General features: G+C 38.7%; 3 protein-coding genes across 4 annotated transcripts in view; all 3 read left to right on the forward strand.

The window, feature by feature from the left end:
• LOC134845014 (spliceosome-associated protein CWC27 homolog) overlaps positions 1 to 23904 on the forward strand; it is a 502234-nt gene that overhangs the window by 3627 nt on the left and 474703 nt on the right. The gene's annotated exons all lie outside the window — the stretch shown is intronic.
• On the forward strand, positions 1552 to 19131 carry LOC134845096 (uncharacterized). 2 transcript variants are annotated; one of them, XM_063861948.1, is made up of 5 exons: positions 1552 to 2974; positions 4562 to 5625; positions 5721 to 11492; positions 16918 to 18261; positions 18611 to 19131. In XM_063861948.1, exons 1-5 carry the CDS (start codon positions 2343 to 2345, stop codon positions 18772 to 18774), a joined length of 8976 nt encoding a protein of 2991 aa, XP_063718018.1. In that variant the 5' UTR covers positions 1552 to 2342; the 3' UTR covers positions 18775 to 19131. The 2 variants fall into 2 exon arrangements, with proteins under 2 accessions (XP_063718018.1, XP_063718019.1); XM_063861949.1 differs by having other exon boundaries at positions 4562 to 5598.
• Positions 19306 to 23730, forward strand: LOC134845012 (tRNA uridine 5-carboxymethylaminomethyl modification enzyme MnmG-like). Its single transcript, XM_063861844.1, has 7 exons — positions 19306 to 19391; positions 19640 to 19791; positions 20463 to 20620; positions 20831 to 21487; positions 22044 to 22239; positions 22467 to 22982; positions 23507 to 23730. Exons 1-7 carry the CDS (start codon positions 19306 to 19308, stop codon positions 23728 to 23730), a joined length of 1989 nt encoding a protein of 662 aa, XP_063717914.1.

A 23904-nucleotide genomic window follows, 5' to 3' on the forward strand; every position in this document is an offset into this window, starting at 1 on the left:
ACTATCGTCCGTCTGCTTAATTTTTTTCGGCTAATTTTCCGTAGCTCGATGGTTGAGCTGTATTCCAGGTTGCTGTAACCCCAATGTTTGAAATGAGAAAACCCGGGAGTTCGATTCTAGTTCCAGTTGAGACTTGTTTTTCTTGCAATTAGAACAATTTGGCTAATTTTAATGTCTGTCTGCTTACCCGTACCGAACTTTTTGGCCATAATCATATCTGATCATTGTAAAATCATGCAAAATTCATGTCTGTAACAGATGTGCAGCATGTCTATATTCGGCATGCACATACCTGCATCAGACCTGCATCAGGTGTGCTAACTGAAGATATGCTCACACCTGCAGCATGCATGATCATGCCTGAACTGAACATGCTCACACCTGCATGATACATGATCATACCTGAACTAAACATGCTCACACCTGCAGGATACATGATCATACCTGAACTAAACATGCTCACATCTGCAGGATACATGGCCATGCCTGAACCGAATATGCTCAAATCGGTATCTTCAGTATTATAAGATAATTAAAGAAATGGTTAAATTGTAACAACATCATAAACTCAGCTTGATAATGTGACACTTTACTTCAAATTTTTAGTTTTTTTTCAAATTTTTTCTGACATCGGTGAAGTTTTTTTTTTGAAAATTTACTGTAGTCGTTAGATGCATCTTTCTTTAATTGCCAGCAGGGAGTCGTTAGTAGCGGGGCATGTGGATACTTTTCTCTGTTTCCTGTCAACATAAAACTAATTGTTAGTCAAAACTTCATCACTTTAAATAAATGCTTAACAAATAAAGTTAGACAAAAATCATGCGTTAAAAAGTAGTCGCACATTTGTTGTTAATTTATTCAATGAGATCATCAGTATCAACCAATCAAATCTTTTTAATTTATTCGCAATTATTGCGGCTACTGGTTCGCGAAAATTGAAGGATTATTGGCCAAAAAATTTTGTGACGAATTGCTTCAATTCAATGCTTTATAGTTCAAACCGGGGATTCTTAGTTTTTTCGACTATCCCTCCCGTTGATCCCCTGAAACTAACCTGACGTCCTCTTTTTTGGGATGTAGATGCGACATAATTTTCTTCATTTGAAGATATTTGACTCGAGGAGGTAAATTTGGATAAGCTCATTTCAAAAAAAATCTGAAAAAGTGAATTTTTAACAACAAAGACCAATTAGTCAAGATACGAAGTGAATTTGTCAAGTTTTCAGTCAGTCGTTATCATGTCTGCGACAGGTATGAACATGTTTCACTCAGGTCTGATCATGTAAGATCCAGGTACGACCACGTCTGTAGAAAAATACGCATGCTCACTTGTGAACAGCCCTGCATAATGGGGGAACAGTCCTGAGAATATTCTCTCCCCTGCTAAATGGATGATCAGCCGTGAAATGGCACAAAAAGTTCAGTACGGGTATTATCTGCTTAGTTCCGCAGAAAGGCCTATTTTTCGAAAAGTTGGCTTCTATTTAGCTTTCTCAAAGCTCTTTGTAAAGTTTTCTATGGTGCAGGCGATTTTGTTCCGGATATTTTGGGCTTTTGTAGGATTTTTTACTGACAAAAACGACTTTTTGAATTTTTTTAGTTTGAATTTCATAGCCATTCATATTTGTATCACAAGTAGTGCGAAGCTCAGCTTCGCCTCGGTTGTGTGAAACGTTCCTTTGCCACCGAGATGTTTTTCTATTCAAGAAAATTTTCACAAATAAGCTGGTGTTATCGTAATTTTGGAATTTTCCATCAATGTTATTTATGAAAAGTTCGAAAAAACGAAAAGCTACTGTTTTCTAGCAACGACCTCTGTATTCTAACAAGAACCTCTGTTCTAGTAATGATGTCTGTTTGAGGCAGGACTTCCAACGACCTAATCGATTAGAAGTAGAAACTTTGCACTGTCGACACTAGCAACCCTTTTTCGGGTTTTCAACATTACATAGGATTATAACTCTGATGATGGTTAATGGTACCTGATTTACCGTGGAAAAAGCTAAAAAAAAAACAACTAAAACACACCTGATGACTAAGTGTCTCAATGGTCAGAACAACAAGTGATTACTACTTTTCTCTCCTTAAAAACTTCATTCGGATAAAATACAGCTTTTAAGGAAGGAATCATGATCATTGAAAAGGCAAAAAAATGGTTTGAGTTGTAATTTCAGGATGAACTATGGGAGTGATAACAGAAGCTTGTGTATCTGAATTACCGTAATCGAAATTTGATTTTCAGACAGTTTGTGGGTAATGAAAAATAGGACCATACATTTTACCAATCAAAACTTAAATGGGCGTAGTTTTAGAAAAAAATGTGTTAAGACTTTTCAGTAAAAATGAAACCGGTCGTAAGAAAAAAACTTGCTCCGATGGATTTGCCGGATAGTCTGACGAGTAACGCGGATGAATTCAGAGATTCTGATAATTTTTTGGATCCAAATCTTGTCAATGTCATCCCACTGTCGGTAGTTGGTGCTTCTGGTGTTAATCGTAGAAATGAATATGACAACAAGTCATCAAGGGCCTCCAATGATTCACCATCATTGACTCAGAGTCTGTCCACTACTGAAAGGGACAAGGCTTCGAGGTTCACCAATCATGCAGGAGTTCCAAGAATTGTAAACAAGTCAATGAAATGGCAGAAAAACGATATCAAAATTGAGCACATTGCCCCCAAAAAGTCTGATCCCAAGCAGTCGAGTGACCGTAAAAAAGATAAAGCAGAGTTCTCAATTGATAAGTCGTCTGAAAGTTTGACAGTGAACGTGATTAATGAGCCGGCAGCATTGTCTTGCTCGTCAAGTCATACCAGAAGGGTACAGAACAGATTAATGCAGCAGTTAGGAAAGAGTCAGGCACCGGGCCAAGAGGAACCAAGAAGGCAGTATAACGTACATAACGAGTCCTTCTTTGGACTTGATGGTCCAGATGTTGCAGCGGAAGCTGTAAAACAAAGCACAGATCCAAGGTATGTAAAAATCGAGTTTGTTAAATTGCAGGTTATTGCGCTAGAAAATTTGACGAGCTGCCCACGTGCATGCGTGCCGCTTAGCACGCCGCTATTAGCGCAATTAGGATTGAGTTAGTTTTATCACGTTTGTAACTAAAACTGAATATGATACGTGCCGCAACAAAGTGAGTAGTTACTTTAATTGCACATGCTAAGCGGCACGCATACAAGTCGCTACACCTCCAAAGTTTCATTGTTACAGGCAACGCACTAGAGAATTTTGGGATCAATTGAGCAATCTCCCCCCCGTAATGACCAATTGAGCTATCTCCCCCCCCCCCAGCAAAACCGAATAAACTCTACAAAAAGACGTCAGCAAACACAAGTAGATGGATGATGTGTTTATAGCACGCAATCAATTGACCGAACGAAGTTTATCTCACATGAGTATCGAGAAAAATTTAGAAAAAAATCGAAATTTATGGAAAAAAAATGTTTTTTTTTTTGCAAAATTTTGTTTAGGCGACCATAGCCTCATCGAAGAAAGCAATTTACCAGGGTTGGTGCTCTAGACTTGTATCTGAATAGCAAAAACGGTTCTCCGCAGCACCTTTATATTGTTCGCAAAAAGTTTTTGCCATTTTAAAAAAGAAAAAAGTCGCTTTTTATGCCTGTTTTATTGATTCTTTTTTTTTCAATCTAAATGAAACTTTAGAGCTTTTCATCGTAAATTTTGGCTTTCCACATTCGTTGGAAAATATGTTTTGTGATTTCATGTCATTCAAACTATTTTCAAGTGGTTATAAACATGTCTCAAGTACCTATTGAGTACGCGAGAATGGGGGGGGGGGGGTTATGATTGCTCAATTGATCCGAATTTTGCAACGAAGTGCGCATTAATTTCAATTGACGACGAGTTTGCTAAGGATTTTTGTCGAATTCTCTATTTATCATGTGAGCATTCATGATACACTTGCGTTTAAGTTTGTCCAATAGTGTATCATGCATGCTCGCTTGAAAAATAGAAAATTCTACAAAAATGCTAACAAACTTATCGCCAATTGAAATCGATGCACACTTTTGTTGCAAAATTCTCTAGTGATGCCTGTAACAGTGAATTTTTGGAGGCGTAGCTTCTTGCATTCGTCCACGTTTTAGTCTCTGAAATGGCTATATTCTAAAACCATTTTTGGACAAAGCTGTTACATGGATCGAAAAAAAAATGTTCTCTGCTACTCTTTATGAAAGTATCAATGTTTGATTTAAAAGACAGCAGGTTATTCTGGGTCTAAAAATGGTAGTTTTTGCCATTTACAAAAAGTTATAACGGCGAACAGTTAAATTCTCTAGCTGAGAAGATGTTCACTCCGCTGATTTTGAAGCTAGCATTTTAAGACCCCGAATATGATGATAATTTGATGAAACATAATATTAATACTTACATAGAAGATAGCTGATAACATTTGCTCTCAGTTGGTGTGAAACCTTAGTCGAAATTGGAGGTAAATGTTGCCCAAAGTGGTCCTTGAAAACAGTCAGGGTAGAAAGTATAAACCTAACTTTGCATTATATTTATCCACACGTGTAATAAGAGTTACTTTACAGGTTTGGTTATCTCTACAACGGTTTCAAGCCGCCGAAAGGCGTGAAGTTTTCTGGAAGAAAAAAGCAGTTTGGACCGAGAGGAGTAAAGGCCCAAAAAGTTATGGAAGAGGCGAACGCTTATGATAGACCCTCGTTCAGCGGTGCTTCTCAAGGACCGTTAGATGGCAAGAGTTTGGAGTCTGTCATCAAAATTAGACTTGAAAGGTTTCAGAAGCAGAATCGACCAAGGGCTGAGGAAATAGAATATGAAACGGTTTCGGAAGCAGAAGACGACGAGCAAATGTCACCGATGATGAAAGCCATGAGCGATCGTTATGAAGGTGTTGTGAAAGAGCCGCATGCGACTTCTGAAAAGAGAATTAAGAAACTGACTGAGGGAATGAAAGAGATTCTGCAAGAATACGGCATAGGAAACGAGGACCGTCAGAAGTACTTCGAGGAGTATGTTGGAAAACTTATTAAGGAAAAACACTGGAAAGCAATAAACCCCAAAAGTGCAATATGTCATGCCATGATTGCTTCGTCAGAACCCATAATGTCCAAAGACTCGCCAAAAAAGCACATGGAGTATTTTTGTGAGAGTTTAAACTGTGAGCTGAGTTACCCAAGTGATAAGTTTCCGTGCTTCGCGTGTTCGAAGAAGTTCACAACAGTCGTCGATAGATACGTACACGAAAAGGAAGATCACGGTTGCGTGAAAATGACTCAGTTTCAGTGTAACGTGCAGAACTGTCATCAGATGTTCAACAAGAACCCAAATGCTTTAAGAGCCCATTTCTACAGCAACCATATGTGCACGTCTGATCACGAAGAGTGCACGTTTGGGTGCAAAACCTTAATCCCAAAAACGCACTCTCGCTCCATGGCTGAGCACGTATACTCGGAGCATGTTTGCCAGGTATGCAATGATGTGTTGAGTTGTTCGCTGAGTGAACATATGACAGTTTATCATGATGCCCAGTATGGAAAGCGTGCTGTAAATGTGAAAGCAGTGCCGACTATTCCACTCCATGCAACCGTTGGACCGCGCAGAGATGGTAATAAATTTGAATCCAATGCTTCAGGTAGTATTGAACGATTTATTTAAATCATCTATCCTTTTCTGTGGTTAAATATTAGATGTTTTATCGAGGAAAATTTTTGATATCTCTGATTTTAGGCCCAGTGAGTCGCAGTAAGAACAGTCGATCTAATTTGTATAACAACGACCTTCCAGTTTCCAGCACACGTAGAGAACCAATGCCTGAACGAGAGCTAGCGTATGGTTCAGCTCGCAGTAATCATAACGATGACAGGACTTTGTCAGAGAGAAATCTTGCGTTCGATATGGATAGTTTTCTGGCTAGGTCGCGAGATTCTGTAGGAATAAACAACAACATTGAAGATAATATCAGAGACCTGTCAAAGGAAAATAACGATTTGCAATCAGATTTAAGAGTTCGACCAGAGAAATCAAAGCCAGTTCCTATTTCTATCAATCTGAACACCAGCAAATCGCTGATTGAAGACTTAGATGGCGAGCCGATAAGCGATCTTGAGGATAACACGGTTTTTGAAAGCAGCGAAGACCCATTTTTCAACCCATACGATGAAAGAACAGGAAACGAAAAATCCGATCAACGTCAGTTATATCCAGATCACCACTATGAACATCGTGAGCATGATTTGGAAAAATTAGAAGGAGCTATTGAAAATTTGCACAGAAGTAAGAGGAAAGAACAAAGAGATGAAGAAAAGCGAAAAGACGAAAGGTCCTCTAAGAAAAAAAATGAACATGGTTCCAGAGGAACATGTGGCTCCGGGTCGCTCAAAACGAGGCGACGATCCAGGAGTCGTAGTAGTAGTTCACGAAGTGGAAACGACTATGATTCGTCCTCGAAACGCTCGCGTAGAATATCGCCGAGAAATCGATCTAAGTCAAGACGACGTTCGGGTTCCAGAGATAGAAAACCATCAAAGTCCCAAAGACGTTCACGGTCAAGATCGAGAGGTCGAGCTCGAAAACAAAAATCAAAAAGTCGTAAAAGATCATTGAGTAGGTCTTCTCACGGTAAAGATCATAGCAAAAGTAGACCAAGAAGTAGATCGCCGCTTTCCAAGAATCATGAAAAGAGGAGCCCAAAGCGCTCCAAGACGAAGAATGGATCTCCAGTTTTCGAGAAATCGATTGGCAAAACTCAAAAAACACTACAAGTGGATGGAAGTTATACAACGCGAACGCTAAATTTGACCAAAGATTCTTTCAATTTAGTGCGTCAAGTGGAAAATACAAAACCAGCGACTTCTATAAGTAACTTAATTATTGAAAGAGGTGTTTTGGATGCTTTGCAAATGTTGAAGACAGAGAAAATTAAAGAATGTGAAGTAAAAGAGTCGCGACCAGCTGAGGTTTACACGTGTGGTCAGCAAGCAGAAGACGAACTGAGTGGACTTTTAGATGCCATCAATTTCTCGCCGATTTCAGAGGCAGCTTCTATGTCACCAATAAGTGACACAGAATTCGTCCAATCAAAATCGATAAGCGAGTTCAAGCTACCGTCGGCTTCTATAGCTGAGAAAGCGACATGGACTAGATGTAAACTATGCAAATACTCTTGTCCTCTGAAAGGAGGGTTTCAGTGTAGAGTTTGTGAAAATCAATTCAAGGAAACAAAATTTATTTTGCTATCAGAGTTGTTATTGCATGTTGAAGCGAATCATAGTAGTGTAGTCAAAGTACCTGAAAAGTTGGATTGCGATTTCTGCGGAAGTAGTTTTGAGTTGGTTGAGAATTTTGACCTGCATTTGAAAGAGAAGCACCTTTGTTCTGATAAACATAAACAGTGCGATGAAGGATGTATTGATCTTCTAACTGAGAAGACGCTAGAAGCGCATCTGGACTTGGTTCATGGGTTCTTTTGTAGCTTGTGCCAATGTACCATCAAAAATTTGAAGGCTCTTCATGACGCTAATGTCCATAATTCAAAAAGTATTGAACAAACAAAAGAAATGGAAATAAAAATTGAAGCAAATGAAGAGCCCGAAAATCGTAGAATGAATGAAAAAAGTAATAAAAAGTCAACTATTGCGCAGCATCTAGATATAAATCCTTGTTTACTGGAGTCGAGTTGTCAAGCAAATAACGGACTTAGGAGCTTGGTAGCACCAGGATTGGATAAGTTTCAGACTAACGTTGGGAAATTTTCCGTAGATAATAGCTCATTTGAAAATGTGGAGCTAAGTGGCAGGGTTGTCCCGCATGTTATTGAGAAATGTCAAACTTCCAAGAATACACAAGCTTGTGCGGGAGTGAACAAAACTCAATATTGTGACCTACCAAGAACTTCTGTTTCTCAGGCACCAAATTTAATGGCAAATATTACAGCATGCTCGGTAGACGACTTAGTCAAAAACACCAAACTTACAGGGAATGCGGGTGAATTCAATGGAGATTTAACTGTTAGTCGAGAATTACACGCCAGTTCTTCTCGTCTAGGAGCTGCTGAAGATGTTTGCATGTCTGATGCAACCACTGCCAGCTTAGAGATGGAGGGAGGGATACTTTACTCAGCCGATTCTAGTTATGAAGACTATTTTGAATCAGTGATGGACTTAGAGCCCCCACGGACGTCGATCGAACAGGAAACTCATCAAGAGCAGGCAATTTCTAGTCCTACATTTTTCGAGTCGCCTCAAGTATCAATGACGCTGGGACCCGCACAGGGATCCCAAAAGAGCTCTAATGAGTCTGGCACAACTTCGATTCCTGAACCCTCTAAATATCAAAGTTCAAATGAAATTGCAGGTGTAAATGTTAAAATTGAGTTCCAACCAATCAAGACAGAGTGTGACCAACTTTCAGACGAAGAATCGGATGATAGTTATGTAAATTCAACCTCAGATGATTGTGAAGATGAAGCTAGCGAAGAGAGCAAATTGGCGTTAGAACAGTTTCAATCGAAGCATTCGTCCAGCACGCCAATAAAAGCAGAACATACAATTGATTCATTTTCGGATATTAATTTGTCGACCACGAGTTCTGTTAGTAGTGACGAAGAGGTTCGATTATCTCAAATTAGAGCACTTGGCCTTGAAAGAAATGAAGTGAAACAAAATAGGTCTAATACGGTTCTATCTTTTGACCGTGTGATTGCTGCCGAAATTCGAGGACTCTTGTCTTCCCAAAAAGTAAACACCGAAATGAGAGAACCATCAATTGAGTGTCCGATATCTGTTAGACGAATCGCCGCTGAAGAAAACGAATTAGGAAATAGTATTAACACACGTACCAACGATGTGAACAATCCTTTGATAGGTTTGGATAAAAACAAGCCAACTGAATCTGATTCGCCGACTATTTTGGAAAATAATAACAATGCGTTTGCTACGAAGTGTGACAGAAAGCCTGAAGGACTTGTTGACAGGGAGATTATTGGAAAGGAATCCGGAAAATCCATAGGCATCGATAAAGTTCAGCAAAGAGATGAGAGCTCGGAACTTCCGATGAATACAGAATCTACAGAAGAAGTTGCCCACTCTGACGTAAACCTTGAATCAAATGTTAGAAAGAGTAGCAGCGCCATAAACACAGGAAAAGAGTTAGAAAAGGGTAAGAAAGTATCAAAAGCTTGGGTAACCTTGAAGGAAATAACCGCCGTTGCCAAGAAACGAAAGCTAGCCAAAGTTAACATGGCTAGTCTGACTTCGCCGAAAACGAACATCAAGAAAAAGAAGATAGCCGATTCAAAAAATTTACTGAAATTGAAGCCCAAAGAAGCTTTGAAACAATCCATTAGGTCAAAAATGGGGCTTCCTACTAAGGAATTGGCAAGTAAGGTAACTGAAAAGGTTTCAACTGGCACAGCGAAGGTTATCAAACCAGCCGAGAAGGTTTGCACTCAGAAAGCGAAAAGAACATGTGCGAAGTCCAGAAAAGTAGAAGTCGTAAGCTTGCTCGACAGTGAAGATGAACACGAGCAAGAAGATGACGAGCAAGTTGTTCAATCTATTAAACTGAAGGAAACTTTTAATCCCCTGAAACCAATTTTGACCATCGATAATTCAAATATAAAGATAGCTCTTAATGAAAATTTACAACTAACTGTTGATGATACAGTCACGGACGCAGAGGCGCAAATTAACGAAAGTCTAAAAAATACCTTAGAGGAAAATAACGTGTCGACAAAAAAGCTTTCACCCGACAAATGTTTTTTAAATAGCCTTCCGAAAGAAGATGAAAACAAAACTATTAGTCAAAACGCTAGTCCATCGCCGTCTCCGCAGCCTTTGAAACAAGTTAGCTTAGTTGAAAAAGAATGTGATTCAAGTTTGAATAGAGAACCAGCTGGATTCGCTACCAGACTAGTTAAAGCTCCAAATAGACATGATGGTCCGTCTATGATTAAGAAAAAGACAATCGAAGTCGTCGATCTAATTGAAGATGATCCAATCAGTATAAAGGAGGAAAACACTAATGACAATTCAGTCTCAAATAGTTTGAACACGACTCCACTTGCGAGGCAAAGAAGTTCGGCAGACGCTATCGCGACTAACACGAATCTGTCACCGGGTGGAAAAACCTTACTTGAGAAGTACAAGTATTTATACTTGAGTCACCCAGGAAGAGAAGATTTTTCTAGTCGATCTAATTTTGTGAAGTTATTTCTAGTGACAAATAGATCTGTTTTTGGAGATAAACAGTACATAGATGGTGCTAAAGAGTGCGTAGTTAGAAGTAACCGAGACAGTTTGATCAAAAAAGGTTACGTGCACTGCACCAAGTGCCCATTGACATACCATCCTATGCCGATGATCTGCAAGTCATGCTCAATTAGTACTGTGGATTACAAAGCTATGGAACACCACATGAGGACCATACATAAAGCAGCACTAGATACTGTAGTCGGACAATCCATTCCAGAATGCCCCATCTGTGATAAGTTATGTCCCTCTTACGAAGAGTTTTTCGAGCATAAGGCTTCTCATTATTGTTCTGAGCACATTGAGTGTAGTTTCGGCTGCAGCGAGTTAATAGTTGGTAATGTTAACGAGCTGAAAGAGCACTTGAATTCAAAACATACGATGTCCATTCCAAATTTAGATGACTTGTTTTTGGGTAGGCTATCTAGCGATGCTTCCAAACGCCTGGAACTTCTGACTAAATCAGATCCACGAAAGTTTCTAGTTTGCATCGACTGTGGAAAAATGGCCATAAATAGAAATAACCAAAAGTACAAGTGTGAGAGGTGTTTACCTGGTAAAGAGCCGAGGATTTATGTCCAGGATGAGTTTCTGTTACATTTGCAAATGTCCCACGCAAAGAAGGCAACCGGAGATTTTCGATGCTACGCATGTCCTACTCAAGAAGATTCCTATACTGATGATTTGGAAGGCCTGCGAAATCACAGGTATATTTCCCATGGAATTTGTCATAGACACGTGAGGTGTCTTGAGCCAAAATGCGAGGTGCTTATGTCAGCCGATAGCCTGAAAACCCATCTGCAAAATGACTGCTTCTACTTCAAGCCCAACCAGATTATGAGCGAACAGCCATACGAGCATTTAGAACATCAAATTGTGAAGTATTGTTCAAGTTGTAGTCTAGGTTTGGTTGTTTCGGACACGTATAAGTGTAAGTACTGCGACGCTATCTTCCCCGATGAGCGGGAGTTCTACGCACACATGATGTATGATCACAATTTGCCAGTCACTATTCCGCAAAGTGTAAACTACTCTTGCACGGAATGTCCGCAACACTTGAGCGAAGAAAGTGTATCTGGAGGTCGCTGGCGCCAACACCGGCTGAAAAATCACCAAATTTGTAAGATGCACATTATGTGTCCCAACTTGCAGTGCCAGATGCTGTTTCCGAATGTGAACGAAAGAGAAAAACACCTGAGCGGCAGTTCTGATTGCGTGGATATCAAGTGTTTGGAATCAATGGAAAATCTAGGTACGTTGTTTCATTTCAAGACACGAAAAGTATTATGATATCTCGCGTTGTTTTTGTTTCAGATAGACATGCAAGTGAATTAAAAATCTATTTGTGTTTCTAAGGCCCAGGAATGACTTGTTTGTGAGTTCGTTAAGAAATGGTATGATGTCGTTGAAGTTAGTGAAAGATCTGGGTGTTTTTTTTTGGTCTCAGTTTGAAACAAAGCAAGTTTTTTGTCGTTCAATTGTAAGTTTCGAGATATTTTGAAGGAGCACCTTTACTCTCAGATGCTTAATTACCTGTGCGACTGGATACTTGATTTTGCCAACATTTGAGGCACCCCTTGTAATTTGGGTTCCGGATATAGATTTTTAAGAGCTGGAAACAACTTGTACACTCATCAGCGAATAAAGTAATTGCTTTGGCCAAATTCGCAGCCTATCTTGAACTAAAGATATCATTGGTCCTTACTCGTGTAAACAACTGGCTGCCAAATATTTTCATTGAAAATTGTACTCCCCGACCTTTTAAAGATGGACCCCATAGTATTGGATTTAGTGTTCGCAAAATTGATTAATCCTATAATTTAGATTTCACTGGTAATTAAACACCTGAAAGTACTGAATTAATTCAATGAAATGTTGAGTTGATTGGTTCGTATCGGTAAAACGGTACAAATGATTCATTTTGTGTGGCGTTATTCTGGATAGTTTGATGACGTAGTTTTTTCTCAGTAGTTTCCTAAAGGGCGAAGATTAAGCTGTTTAAAGTTGAGTTAAGTATGGGTTTATTGATAGTTCATTTTGAAGATATTCCAATAGTAGTTCGAGCTGTATCCTAAAAGCTTGAAGCAGTTCCGTCGGTGTTTAAAGAAAGTACGAATGTTTTTGCTCGTGAAGATTGGAGGCAATACTAATTTGAAAGTTTTCAATGTCAATGGACGATTTTAAATGGTTGTTTAGGAAGCTATCAAGAAGTTCTCGCTTTTTCTAATTTTGGTAAAATTTTACGGAAACTTAAGTGTCATTGAACGAAGTGAAGCAAGTCATTTAGGTCACGTTGTTTCTTTGGTTTTTTTCAGGAGAATGTTTCGAAAAGTTGTTGACGAGCAAAATTGATTTTCCGCTGTTTGACTGAGTGAAAGATAATTGCCAATGAACGGGAAATGATTTATCACTTTTTATGTTGTGCATTTTAATGTTTGTTTTTTCGGGAAAATTTTTATTCGGGAGGTTCCTTTAATTGAAAACAAAACTGAAAATTGATGATATTTTTTGGATATCGCCAAGTTATAAGCTGTATCCTAAAAGCTTGAAGCAGTTCCGTCGGTGTTTAAAGAAAGTACGAATGTTTTTGCTCGTGAAGATTGGAGGCAATACTAATTTGAAAGTTTTCAATGTCAATGGACGATTTTAAATGGTTTTTTAGGAAGCTATCAAGAAGTTCTCGCTTTTTCTAATTTTGGTAAAATTTTACGGAAACTTAAGTGTCATTGAACGAAGTGAAGCAAGTCATTTAGGTCACGTTGTTTCTTTGGTTTTTTTCAGGAGAATGTTTCGAAAAGTTGTTGACGAGCAAAATTGATTTTCCGCTGTTTGACTGAGTGAAAGATAATTGCCAATGAACGGGAAATGATTTATCACTTTTTATGTTGTGCATTTTAATGTTTGTTTTTTCGGGAAAATTTTTATTCGGGAGGTTCCTGAAATTGAAAACAAAACTGAAAATTGATGATATTTTTTGGATATCGCCAAGTTATAAAGTATTTGAAAAAGTCAAATATATGTTTCCGGTTTTGCACTTGCAATTGACTCTTTTCCAATTTCCAACTTTTACAATTGCCGATACAGTTAAATCGGAACTTCGTAGGGTTAATTTTGAATATATGGGTGTTTGCTACGTAAAGATTTTTTATTTCCTGCAAAATTCTTCAAAACTGATTTTCATGAAGCGGGACAGTTGTTTGGTTGTGCCGATTAAGCGGCTACTCTTTGATCGTGTCTAATTTATTGTTTCTTTCTGTCTGCGGAACACATGAGGTGGCCTTGACAGTCGTTCGAATAGTATTCGTGATATGTCGATGGACTGAATACAGGTACCTCGATTGGTTCAAATTGCGTTTTAACCTGACAAAGCTAGCTGTTTTATACAGTACGACAGCAGTGTAAAAGGTCAATGAATGGGTTTGGGGTTAAGTGAAAAGAGAATATATTGTTGGCGCCATGGGGGGGGGGGGGGGCTACTGGGAGGGGACAATCGTGTGGAAAGTGAGTGGGGCCAGGTCTGTTTAGGTATGAGTTAAACAGAGTGGTCTAGCAGGAGCGAAATTGCACTAAGCTAGACGAGAGTTCGTTGTGGGGTCCGTCTTCAGCTTTCTACAAATGGCACAACCTCAAGCTCCCAACAATGGAGCGCCGATTGCTTGCAAAGCTCGGGTTTTTGGGTTCGGAGCATCTCCGAAGCCGGCCAGGCTGATCCGTCTCCTAATACTCATTCTCCGATTAGGGTTAGGGCAGGGGTGTCCGGTAAGTTTCAAGGTTAACGAATAATAGACTTGGTTGATCTACTGAAGAAGAGTATTTAATGAAGCGGTTTTATGTGCATTTATCTGTGCTCCTTAGCGGATCGGTTAAATCTTTCTTTTGCCCTGCGGTTCAATTTTTAAGTAGTGAAAGATCAGGATTATATGGCATTCTGCAAGGAAGGCACACGGTTGCTCTACCTTAATCAGTTTTTTAAACACTGTATTTTGTTTAGGGAAGTTGTCTTTCTGCTTTTCAATGCGTAGTTATTGAGGGAGGACTTGTCAAATCGTGCGTGATTTTGTTTTTCGCTTGGTTTGCAGTTTTTGTTTCGATCACCGGAAAAGGTAAGAGATCGCAGACAGGTGCTATGCAGTCGAGTGATCTGGTAACCTGGGATCCTTACAGTTGATAATTCGGTCTGTAATGAAATTTTCAGATTTCAGAGTTTTTGTTGTAATAATAATGCTTTTGAGTCGTGATTCGAAAACATTAAAGAATTCCCAATTTTTTTTTCTAGTGTCGAGAACTGGTTTGAAATTTTTGATTTTTCGTCTTAAGACTAGCTCGTTTTTTCAAGCTCAATTTAGGCCGTTTTCAGTAGATAATTTATGCTCTATTTTAATTTTATTCGAATATGCCTAAGTTTTACGTCAGATCCTTTTATCACACCACCCAGAAAAACTAATTTGAAAAAAAAAACACTTTTTTTCTTGTAGTTTTTGAAAGACTATGGTCGGAACATTCTGTGCTACTTGCACAGTATCCGGATATCCTTGTTGAAAATTTTCTTGGTACTTACAAATAGAAGAAATTATATAGAAAAAGTGTAGAAAGAGTGAAAAATTTGATTTTTCATTTTCTTTGAAATCATTTTTGATTAAGGACTACTATAATAATCATTTGAATCCGATAGTAAAATTCTTAGCTTTCTTTTAGGATCTCGATAACATAAAAAAGCTGACTTTGTTTGAAAAAAAATATATATAAAAATCTTAACAACTGTGGTAAACATTCTGTGCTACTTGCTGCAAACTAACGGGTAATCTTGTTTAGCCCTGGCGATAAGCACGGCTATTGCAACCAGGTACTAGGCGTTTTTACCGTTGATAACCTTAATCATAGAATGACTGAAACTAGTGGTTATCTCCAAATTTGTAGTTTCATTTGAGCATGTCTGCTTTTTCAGTGCCCGTTTTATTCGAAATATGTTTTTCATGTTGGTTGAAAATTTATCAACTCGTATTGTAGATTTTCGTATTTTTTCAATTGCATAATTGTCTAATTACTCGGCTCAAAAGGTATATATTATATCATATTAGTGACATCATGCTGCGTCGTTTGATCAGCGTAAAAGTGTCTTATCTTTATATATCGCGGGAGGGAGGCTTTGAAACTTTTTTGAGACTTTAATTTAATTTAGATATATTTAAGACTATTTTAGATGATTTAATATTCGGCTTAAGGGCGTCGGTCGAGTTTTGTCGGCTTTCTTACCGCTCCATAAGTTTTCTTCCGGTTCTATTTTAGATTAGTTGTCCTCGATGGCGTGTTCTTAAAATGAGATTTTTTCGAAACGATTTGAAACAAACATGAAAATTCTGGTCGATCTAATTTTTTCCAACATCTAAAGATAAGTTCTCGGAAAAGCGGTTTTCCTCTCATTTACTGTCGACCAGTTTGTCATGCTATGTTTATTTCATTGCAAGTGTTGCGAAGCTCTTTTTCGCACCTGTGTATAGTTTTTCTTCCTTTCTTGTTCGTCATTCGGTTCACAAGTTGCGAAGGGAGGTGAGATTCAGCAGGCGGTTGTGTCGATATTGGAATGAAAAAGTCTCCACGTTTCGACGCGCTCTATAGTTGGCAGTTAGTTGTTGATGTCGTGGTTTATATATTGGTGGATGGTAGTGCTTAGCGGTGAGTTGGTACGAAAATAGCGATAAGTAAGAAAAGTTTTTTAAAGGGATTATTAGCTTCAAGTGGGTTAACTGGGCATTGGTTCACCTTTGGGTAGTTTAATGATGGAAAGGATTGTTGAGTTAATGCATATGCGTGCTTCGTTGAGTAGTTTTTTCTGATGGTATCAGTTTGTTCAGTATAAATGTCTATAGGGTGTATGGAATTCTTTCTATAAATACAGTGTGTGTATCTTTGAGTTCGTCTAATGCCCAACTATGTCCATTTCGAGGTTCTTTTTGTAATTTCCTGTGCGTTCTCACCCCCGTTCAAGACATTTATCTTAAAGCGTTGGGGTATTTGTGATGAGGACATTGGCCGCTCTGGTTCGGGACTTCTGATTTCATGGTTGGCGACAAAATGTAATAAGCGACAGTTCGTAGCACGGCATTGGCAAGTAGCGATAGCTTGCTCTGCGGCGCTCACAATCGATGCGACAGGAATGATGCGTGTGAATACTTAGTATACTCTCACGGTTTGTCGCCTGCTACGAGTTGTCGACTCACGCGGTCCCATCTCTCATGATCGTCTTCTTTGTAAGTTGTATTATAAGTTAGAGTAGTTGGGACAGTCAATGGACCATTTGACTTCGTTTGATATTTTTCCTTCCGTTTTGCTGCTAGCTTTTTAGATGGTTTGTTCTATACTGATAACGTAATTGGGTAGTTGGTTTTTCTTCGGATATTGGATATTAGCGAGTGCAAGAGCGATTAAATAAAGATAGACTAGTTGAGACGTCTTTCAATCAGCAAGGAAGGTGTAATATAGCTGCAGACGTTTCCATAGCATGTAGCACGAGTCAAACTGGTTTTTGACTTGTGGTAATAACGGTTGGAATATTTGGGTACGGAACAGATCAGATCGTAATGGACTATCTGTTTCTTATTTTTAGTAATGCATAAAACTGATTCATTTTTTTCAGTCTCACAAAATGCTTTTTTGTGTGAATTGTAAACGTGTTTCAGGTGCTAAACAGTGTGTAGATTGTTCTCAAGTTAAAACAGAAACCAAAATTTACAGCTGTCAGCTCTGCAAAAATCATCTTCCTAAGAAAAATCGTTCGATTCTTGTGGACAACATGGAGTTCATGATCCATCTAGGATCTAAGCACAACAAAAAGTTCTACGCTCCATTCAATTGCAGAGTTTGCAACTACTCGTTTAAAGACTCCAAACTGTTCTACAAACATTGTTGTGATTTTCACTCATACTGTAAAATTCATCAGTTTTGCGAGTTCGGAGCCCGAACTTGCTCATACATGTTTTCGGCAATGAAGACACGTGACCAAAAACACGACTGTATCAAGTCGGTTTCCGAGGATGTTTTGGCGTTTACGAATGTCGAGGGAAAACTCAAATGCGAGGACTGTGATTTCAGTATTTCTAAGGTTTCGACGTTCGCATGTAGATTTGAAGACTGTTCGAAGAGTTTCGTCAATGCTTACGAAGAAGCAGCGCACAGAATAAACGATCACAAGATTCTAGTGCCGACAACCTTTTTCTGCAATGAGTGTCCCAACAATGAATTCCGATCGGTAGCTAATCTTTTGGTTCAGCATTACAAACTGAAGCATAAAAGATGCAAGTTCCATACTGTATGCCCCCTAGAAAACTGTGATAGCCTATACAACGCTGAAAAGGATATATCTCATCACTTGAAAGTTTGTAAAGGAAAAATCCCAACTCGTGAAGCTTCGAACGTCGAAGTGTCTTCAAAAAACATGAAGAAATCCATTGGATTTGCCAACGAAGAACAATCGTCGAATCAGCATACAACAGCTTCTAGGGAGGTTGTCGCGGTTTCGGATAGTTCAAATGTAACTATTAAAATAGCTGTAAATAATGCCACTAATTTAGTCACAGGAAGCAACAGAACCTTAGCAGCTCCTGTGTCTCGACTTGTAGCTCTGAAAGAAAATGACCAGCAACCGGGTCCAAGTAAGAGTTCACTTCAGAAAAGTTCACCAAAGAAAGCAGAAAATCGGAAGCAAGAGTCAAATTGGAATTGGGGCAAAAATAACAATAAAAACAAGAAAAATAACAATAAAAACAACAAAATATCCCCAGGTTTTAAAGCCAAACCAAAGAGTAAGGTAGGAGACAGCCCCAAACGTCCACTGAAACACGTTCAGATAAATCTGGGTCTCCGAAATTTGTTCAAGTGCTCATCATGCCCGAAAAGTGTCTGGACTCGAGATTTGTTCAGATGTGACTCTTGCTCTCCGGGCACAAGCGGACAGTCGAATTTGTTCGCAACCCGGGATGAGTACAATCTACACCTGGTGCTGACTCATCGTGAACACATTCCGGGTAAACTCATCTTCTGAATTTGTAGCTCTATTTAACTAAGAGAACACGCGGCAATTATCGTAACTCTTCACCTAAGTTAATCAGTATCCTTTTAGAGTTCGAATATTACCTGGCTGAGTTTGTAAGCTCTGAAGACCCTGGCACTCTTCTATGATTCGGCTTAATTTTCACCGATTAGGTCTCACCAATTAAATAGCAGGTTTCCGAATCGGAAAATTGCGAAATACGAATATTTTTTGATATAATCGTTTACTGTGACTCAGCTTCGAAGGTTTAAGCTTGATTTCTTATTGAATTTGTAACGAGCTAAGTTTTGAATCTTTTGTAAATTTTTGGCATTGAATTGCAGGCGACTACAGTTGCCCGGTCTGTGACTGGACTTTTCCGGACAACGGAGCCAAGCTGGTGGATCACGTGAGCGACAGACATTCCTTCTGCATGCGTCACTTCCTCTGTGCCGAGTGCTGTCTTCTGCTTCCCAAAGAAGAAATGCTGAACAACCACCAGCACTGAAAAATAGAGATTATTCAAGAAGTGTCCAATTATAAAAACAATGTTTATTTCAGAAACAACTAACCATTAGTTTGATGTAACAGACGAAAAAAAAGATTACGGAAAAATCGCATAGTCTATAGTTGATACTTTTGACAACGGAGGAGAGCTAATTGTCTGGAATCTACATTAAATTATAATTGTGCATGTGTTATTTCGTGAGAAACTTCAATTGAAATTGAACTTGATAATCAGTTTGTTTCTTTGCCCAGCAAAACTTTCGCTCTACATTCCATTAAAAACGATAACAAATATATTATTCAGAATAGTTTTAATTTGAAATTGCTTCTTTTGTGTTTTGATTTGGCTAGCTCTCGTTGCGAGAATTTACCTAAAAATTTCTTAATCGAATGACATCAAAGGGAAGTACAATTAGTTGATAATTAAACTCAAAGTTTTGAATATTTTGAGATTAATGATATCTTTTCAGATTTTTCAGTGTGTGACATCAGAATGAAAAATGAATTCTATAAAACCACTTGCTGCTTCAATATGGGCCCCCAGATTGATCAGGAGGTCTTTGACCAGATTAGAAAGTCGAAGATGTGGGTTGGGAAGACACTTCTCTGCAATCTCAGGTAATCACGTAATCAAGATATTGGAAAGCTGGAAAAAATGTATTCATTTTAGTTTTTTTTCTGTTACATTTTTTTCATGCAATCTAGGATAGAAATTGTTTTTTAATCTTCAAGATCAATGCCTATATTACATGTTTTTCATGCAATCTAGGATAGATATAGCTCTTTGATCTTAAAGATCATGCCAATATTAAGGCCTTCCATTGTAAGGTGAAATATCAGCCACTGTCTTTAGATGTTGACTGCAGTTATGACGTCATTGTCGTGGGCGGAGGTCATGCCGGTTGCGAGGCAGCAGCAGTGTGCTCCAGAATGGGATGCAAAACTCTCCTACTGACCCACAGCAAAGCCACAATTGGCCAGATGTCATGCAACCCGGCCTTCGGAGGGGTCGGAAAAGGTTTGATGAAGTTGCACTTTATGTTTTCGTGGTTTGAATTTTGATTTTTTCTTAAGTTCAGTTCATTTCCTTTGTTGAATGGAAGGCAACATCCACTGTCGATCAACAAAAGGGTTAAGATTGCGAAAACTTGAACGAACAACTTCTTGTTTCGAAAATGGAAATTAATTTTCAGATTTCCAAGCGAATTTTTTCATGAAAATTAAGTCCGTATTTTTTTCTGTTTACTTGCGTTCATTGACTCTGGCTATGTTTTGATTTTGTCCTAGCATGTTTTTTTTTCAGAAGGCTATAAATAGTGTCTTCTTAGGATTTTGTTCAATATTAGCTAGTCCTTGGTTCTGTTGATCAATAAACATAATGAGCTGATCAGTTTCGAGCTCAGTCTCTATTTTAAGTTTGCATTACGAGACCAAACTGTGCATTTTGTGAATTGTAAGCGGATTCCGCAACAAGTAGGTTCACTTTGTTCTTCTTTTGTTCTTTAGGTTCCTGCGATTGTTCCGACAAAATTTTAACATTGTTAAAGACTTGTCTCTGGAATCCAGGAAGATACAGACACAAAATTAAGCGCCTATCCAGTGAACAGTTTGGCCTCGTAATGTGGGTAAATTAACTATCGGTAAATTTATATTGTTGATTTATTTGAATTAATTGTTTTCGTTTTGAAGGCCATCTGATGGCGGAAGTGGATGCTATGGGTGGATTGTGCAGCGAAGTGAGTGACATGGCGGGCATTTCGTTTAAGATGTTGAACAGAAGCAGAGGACCAGCAGTGCATGGACCGAGAGCTCTCGTAGATCGAGAATTGTACAAAACGGAGATGCAGGTACGTCTAGGTAAGACCTTGCATTTCGATACCCAAAACTGATGATAATGCAAATTAAAAACGCAAATTCAAAACTTGTTGTTTGATGGGCCATCAATTTTACTATTTCCAAGTGGGATAAGTGTAACAATACTTGGAAACTAATTTATTAAAGATTAACCTTCTGAACCGAATTAGATATTGGTGAAACAATATATTAATCTGTTTCAGAGAAGAATCTTTGCTCTTCATAATTTGACAGTCGAAACATGGCCAGTTGAAGATCTAATTGTTGCAGATAGCTCCACTCCCGAAGACTGTGGAAATCATTGTGAAGGTGTCCTTACTAGTCATGGAAAAGTACCAGCCAGTTGCGTCATTATATGCACTGGAACATTTCTTAAAGGAGCTCTTTTCTGTGGTCAAAATAAAAAACCTGGAGGTCGTGTCAACGAATCTCCGACGTATGGTTTGTCTGAAACTCTAAATCGTCTGGGATTTCAGCTTGGAAGACTAAAAACAGGAACTCCACCCAGACTGTATAAAGACTCAATCGATTTCTCGAAATGCAGTAAAATTTTGCCTGATTGCAATCCTCTTTCGTTCAGTTTTATCAACGAAAAGGTTTCGATTCCTCCTGAAAACCAAATATGCAGCTACATAACGCAAACCACTGAGAAGACGAGAAAAATAGTGGAACAAAATGTGAAAAACAGTCTTTTGCTAGTAGAACAGGATTCAACGGGGCCTCGATTTTGTCCATCTCTAGAGGCGAAATTCACTCGCTTTAAACTGCAGCACTTCCAGGTTTTCCTGGACTCGGAAGGACTGGATTCGAACATAGTCTATCCCAGTGGAATTTCAGTCACCATTCCCGAAGAAACCCAGGTCTGTTAAATTCTTTATCAAGAATTCATCTACTCGAGAATTACAGTAGTTGGAAATGTTCTTCATTATTATCTGAAAAGAGCTCGTCTGTTATAATAATTTTATTTTCAAGCCAAAACTTATACCCATACATTCTATGAAATTGGAATGTCCCACGTTTCGTCCCACGCACATTTCGCCCCTCTTAAATCTAGCGGCACATTTCGCCCCTAATAATTTCACACATTTCGTCCTCGCACGTTTCGTACCTAACTTATTACACAGTTAATTAACGCCGCTTTCTTAATGTACATTTTAGGGGCGAAATGTGCCAGTAAATTGAGGGGCGAAATGTGCCACTAGATTTAAGAGGGGCGAAACGTGTGAGGGGCGAAATGTGTGAATACCATGAAATTGTACGTTTACAATTTAGTTCGGCTTGGGAGAATAAGAAAGGCATGTTTTTTCCCCTAGTGCAAAACCGTTGCAAAGTCAGGTGCTCATTTTGAAGTACTTGTTTAAATGAACAGTTGGATATTTCTGGTAAATATGAATAGAAGGACTTTTTGCTTCTCAGATCGAAATGGTCAATTCGATTCCGGGACTGGAGAATGCCAAAATAGCTCAATATTCTTATGGAGTTGAGTACGACTTTGTGGACCCAAGAGAACTGTGCGCTACCCTTGAGACGAAGAGAGTGAAGGGTCTGTTTTTGGCAGGACAGATCAATGGTACGACGGGATACGAGGAGGCGGCAGCGCAAGGGCTTGTAGGTTTGTGATAAAAATTGTCTCAAGGTTATGTTTTGGTATTACTTGACTCATCGAGCGTTTCTTGACTCTTTGAGCGTAAATTTGACTCATAGAAATGTATTGAAATAGAACTGTTTCTTGCTGCGTCGAAAAATGAAATATAGCTTACAAAGGTTTTTAGATGATTTTGTTCACGCAAGTTACGGTATTCGCTTTTTTAAGTTGAGGGTAAACTTGCTCGTGATTAGGTGGGATTAATGCTGCGCTGAAAGTCCAAAACAGATCAGAATTTATCCCTAAGCGAAGTGAGTCCTACACAGGAGTAATGATAGATGACCTAACTACTCTTGGAACCAAGGAACCCTATCGCATGTTCAGCAGTCGTGTCGAAAACCGAACTTCGGTTAGATGTGACAACGCCGACCGACGACTCACTGCGATAGGACACAAATTGAGAAGCGTCGACGAAAGGAGATGGAAAATATTTCAAGACACAAAACGAAAATTGGAAGATTCTATTGACATGTTAAAACAAACCAAATTTGGTGACCTAGGATGCTCGAAGGTCAATTACGACTTCAAATGTGACTCTAAGACGACATTGTTCAATTTGATGGCCAGAAAAGACTTTGAATCTTTGGGCGTAAAATTTGGCTGCAGTGATTATTTGAAAGAATCGGAATTAGGAAAGACGTTGCTAGATCCGAAATGGGCTTGGAAGTTACACGCAGATGCAGTTTTTGAAACAAAATATTCAAGTATAAGTAAGTATTTTCAACTATTTTATCAATGATGTTAAATTAGAACAAACCATTTTTAGGGCTTTAAAGAAAGTTTTACCTCTGCATTTTCGAATTGATCGCCAAGCTTGATCGCTTTTTGATCACCAGGTATGGCAATTTAATTTGTAGATTTCACAGCGAAATAAAAACCTTTTCCAATAATCCAGTTTTCTCAAATTGGGTTAGTTTTATATTAGCAGTGTCAATCATAAATTGTTCTGGAATTTCAAATAGCTCTAATGGCATTTTTTTTCTGAAATCCAAAAACAAGTCATTTTTTTCTGTTTCTTTGAGTCCATTGACTCGTTTCCAGCTGTCTGTTGGCTATGTTTAAAATGTTGAAGCTTTTCGGGCAATAGGCTAAAAATGAATGTAGATGAGAAAAAGCACTTGAAGATGAAAAGCGACCGAAAGAGACTTTTGCTTTTTAAACAACCCGGAATTTGACGTCACGGATTTCAATATGGATGAAATGAAGTTTTTTTGAGTTCCAATTATATTTCCAGGTAGTGTGGGTAAATCATTGACGAAATTAGAACTGGAAATGGACGAGCAAATCAGGCTTCCCTCCGACCTGAACTACTCTTTCTTAACACGCACTCTACCTCAGACTGTAATCGACTCTCTCAATTCAACTCAACCCCGGACATTAGCTTCTCTGCGTCGCATGCCTGGAGTAACAGACAGATGTGCCAAAAGTGTACTCCAGATTTTGACCCGAACTTCTTGATTGTATCTATAGCTAATGCCAAAATGTTGGTAATATCCATTTCAGTCAACGTGTGTGAACCAAATTAATTGACCTAAAATTGCTCAAAGAATCGCCTTTTTGACCGATTAAGTTGTTGAGGTCAATTATTTTTTGCCAACATTTTGGTATTAAAAATACTTGGACTACTGTTGC

Source organism: Symsagittifera roscoffensis, chromosome 4 (assembly GCF_963678635.1).
Source record: "Symsagittifera roscoffensis chromosome 4, txSymRosc1.1, whole genome shotgun sequence".
Classification (NCBI taxonomy): Eukaryota; Metazoa; Xenacoelomorpha; order Acoela; family Convolutidae; genus Symsagittifera; species Symsagittifera roscoffensis.

Bases quoted from the DNA above. Each gene is read 5' to 3' on its own strand.
- LOC134845096 (XM_063861948.1), top strand. From the start codon at position 2,343: ATGAAACCGGTCGTAAGAAAAAAACTTGCTCCGATGGATTTGCCGGAT. The intron at 2,975-4,561 runs GTATGTAAAAAT...GTTACTTTACAG, and splicing joins AAACAAAGCACAGATCCAAG to GTTTGGTTATCTCTACAACG. The intron at 18,262-18,610 runs GTAAACTCATCT...ATTGAATTGCAG, and splicing joins TCATCGTGAACACATTCCGG to GCGACTACAGTTGCCCGGTC.
- LOC134845012 (XM_063861844.1), top strand. From the start codon at position 19,306: ATGGGCCCCCAGATTGATCAGGAGGTCTTTGACCAGATTAGAAAGTCG. The intron at 19,392-19,639 runs GTAATCACGTAA...TGTTGACTGCAG, and splicing joins ACACTTCTCTGCAATCTCAG to TTATGACGTCATTGTCGTGG. The intron at 22,983-23,506 runs GTAAGTATTTTC...TTATATTTCCAG, and splicing joins AACAAAATATTCAAGTATAA to GTAGTGTGGGTAAATCATTG.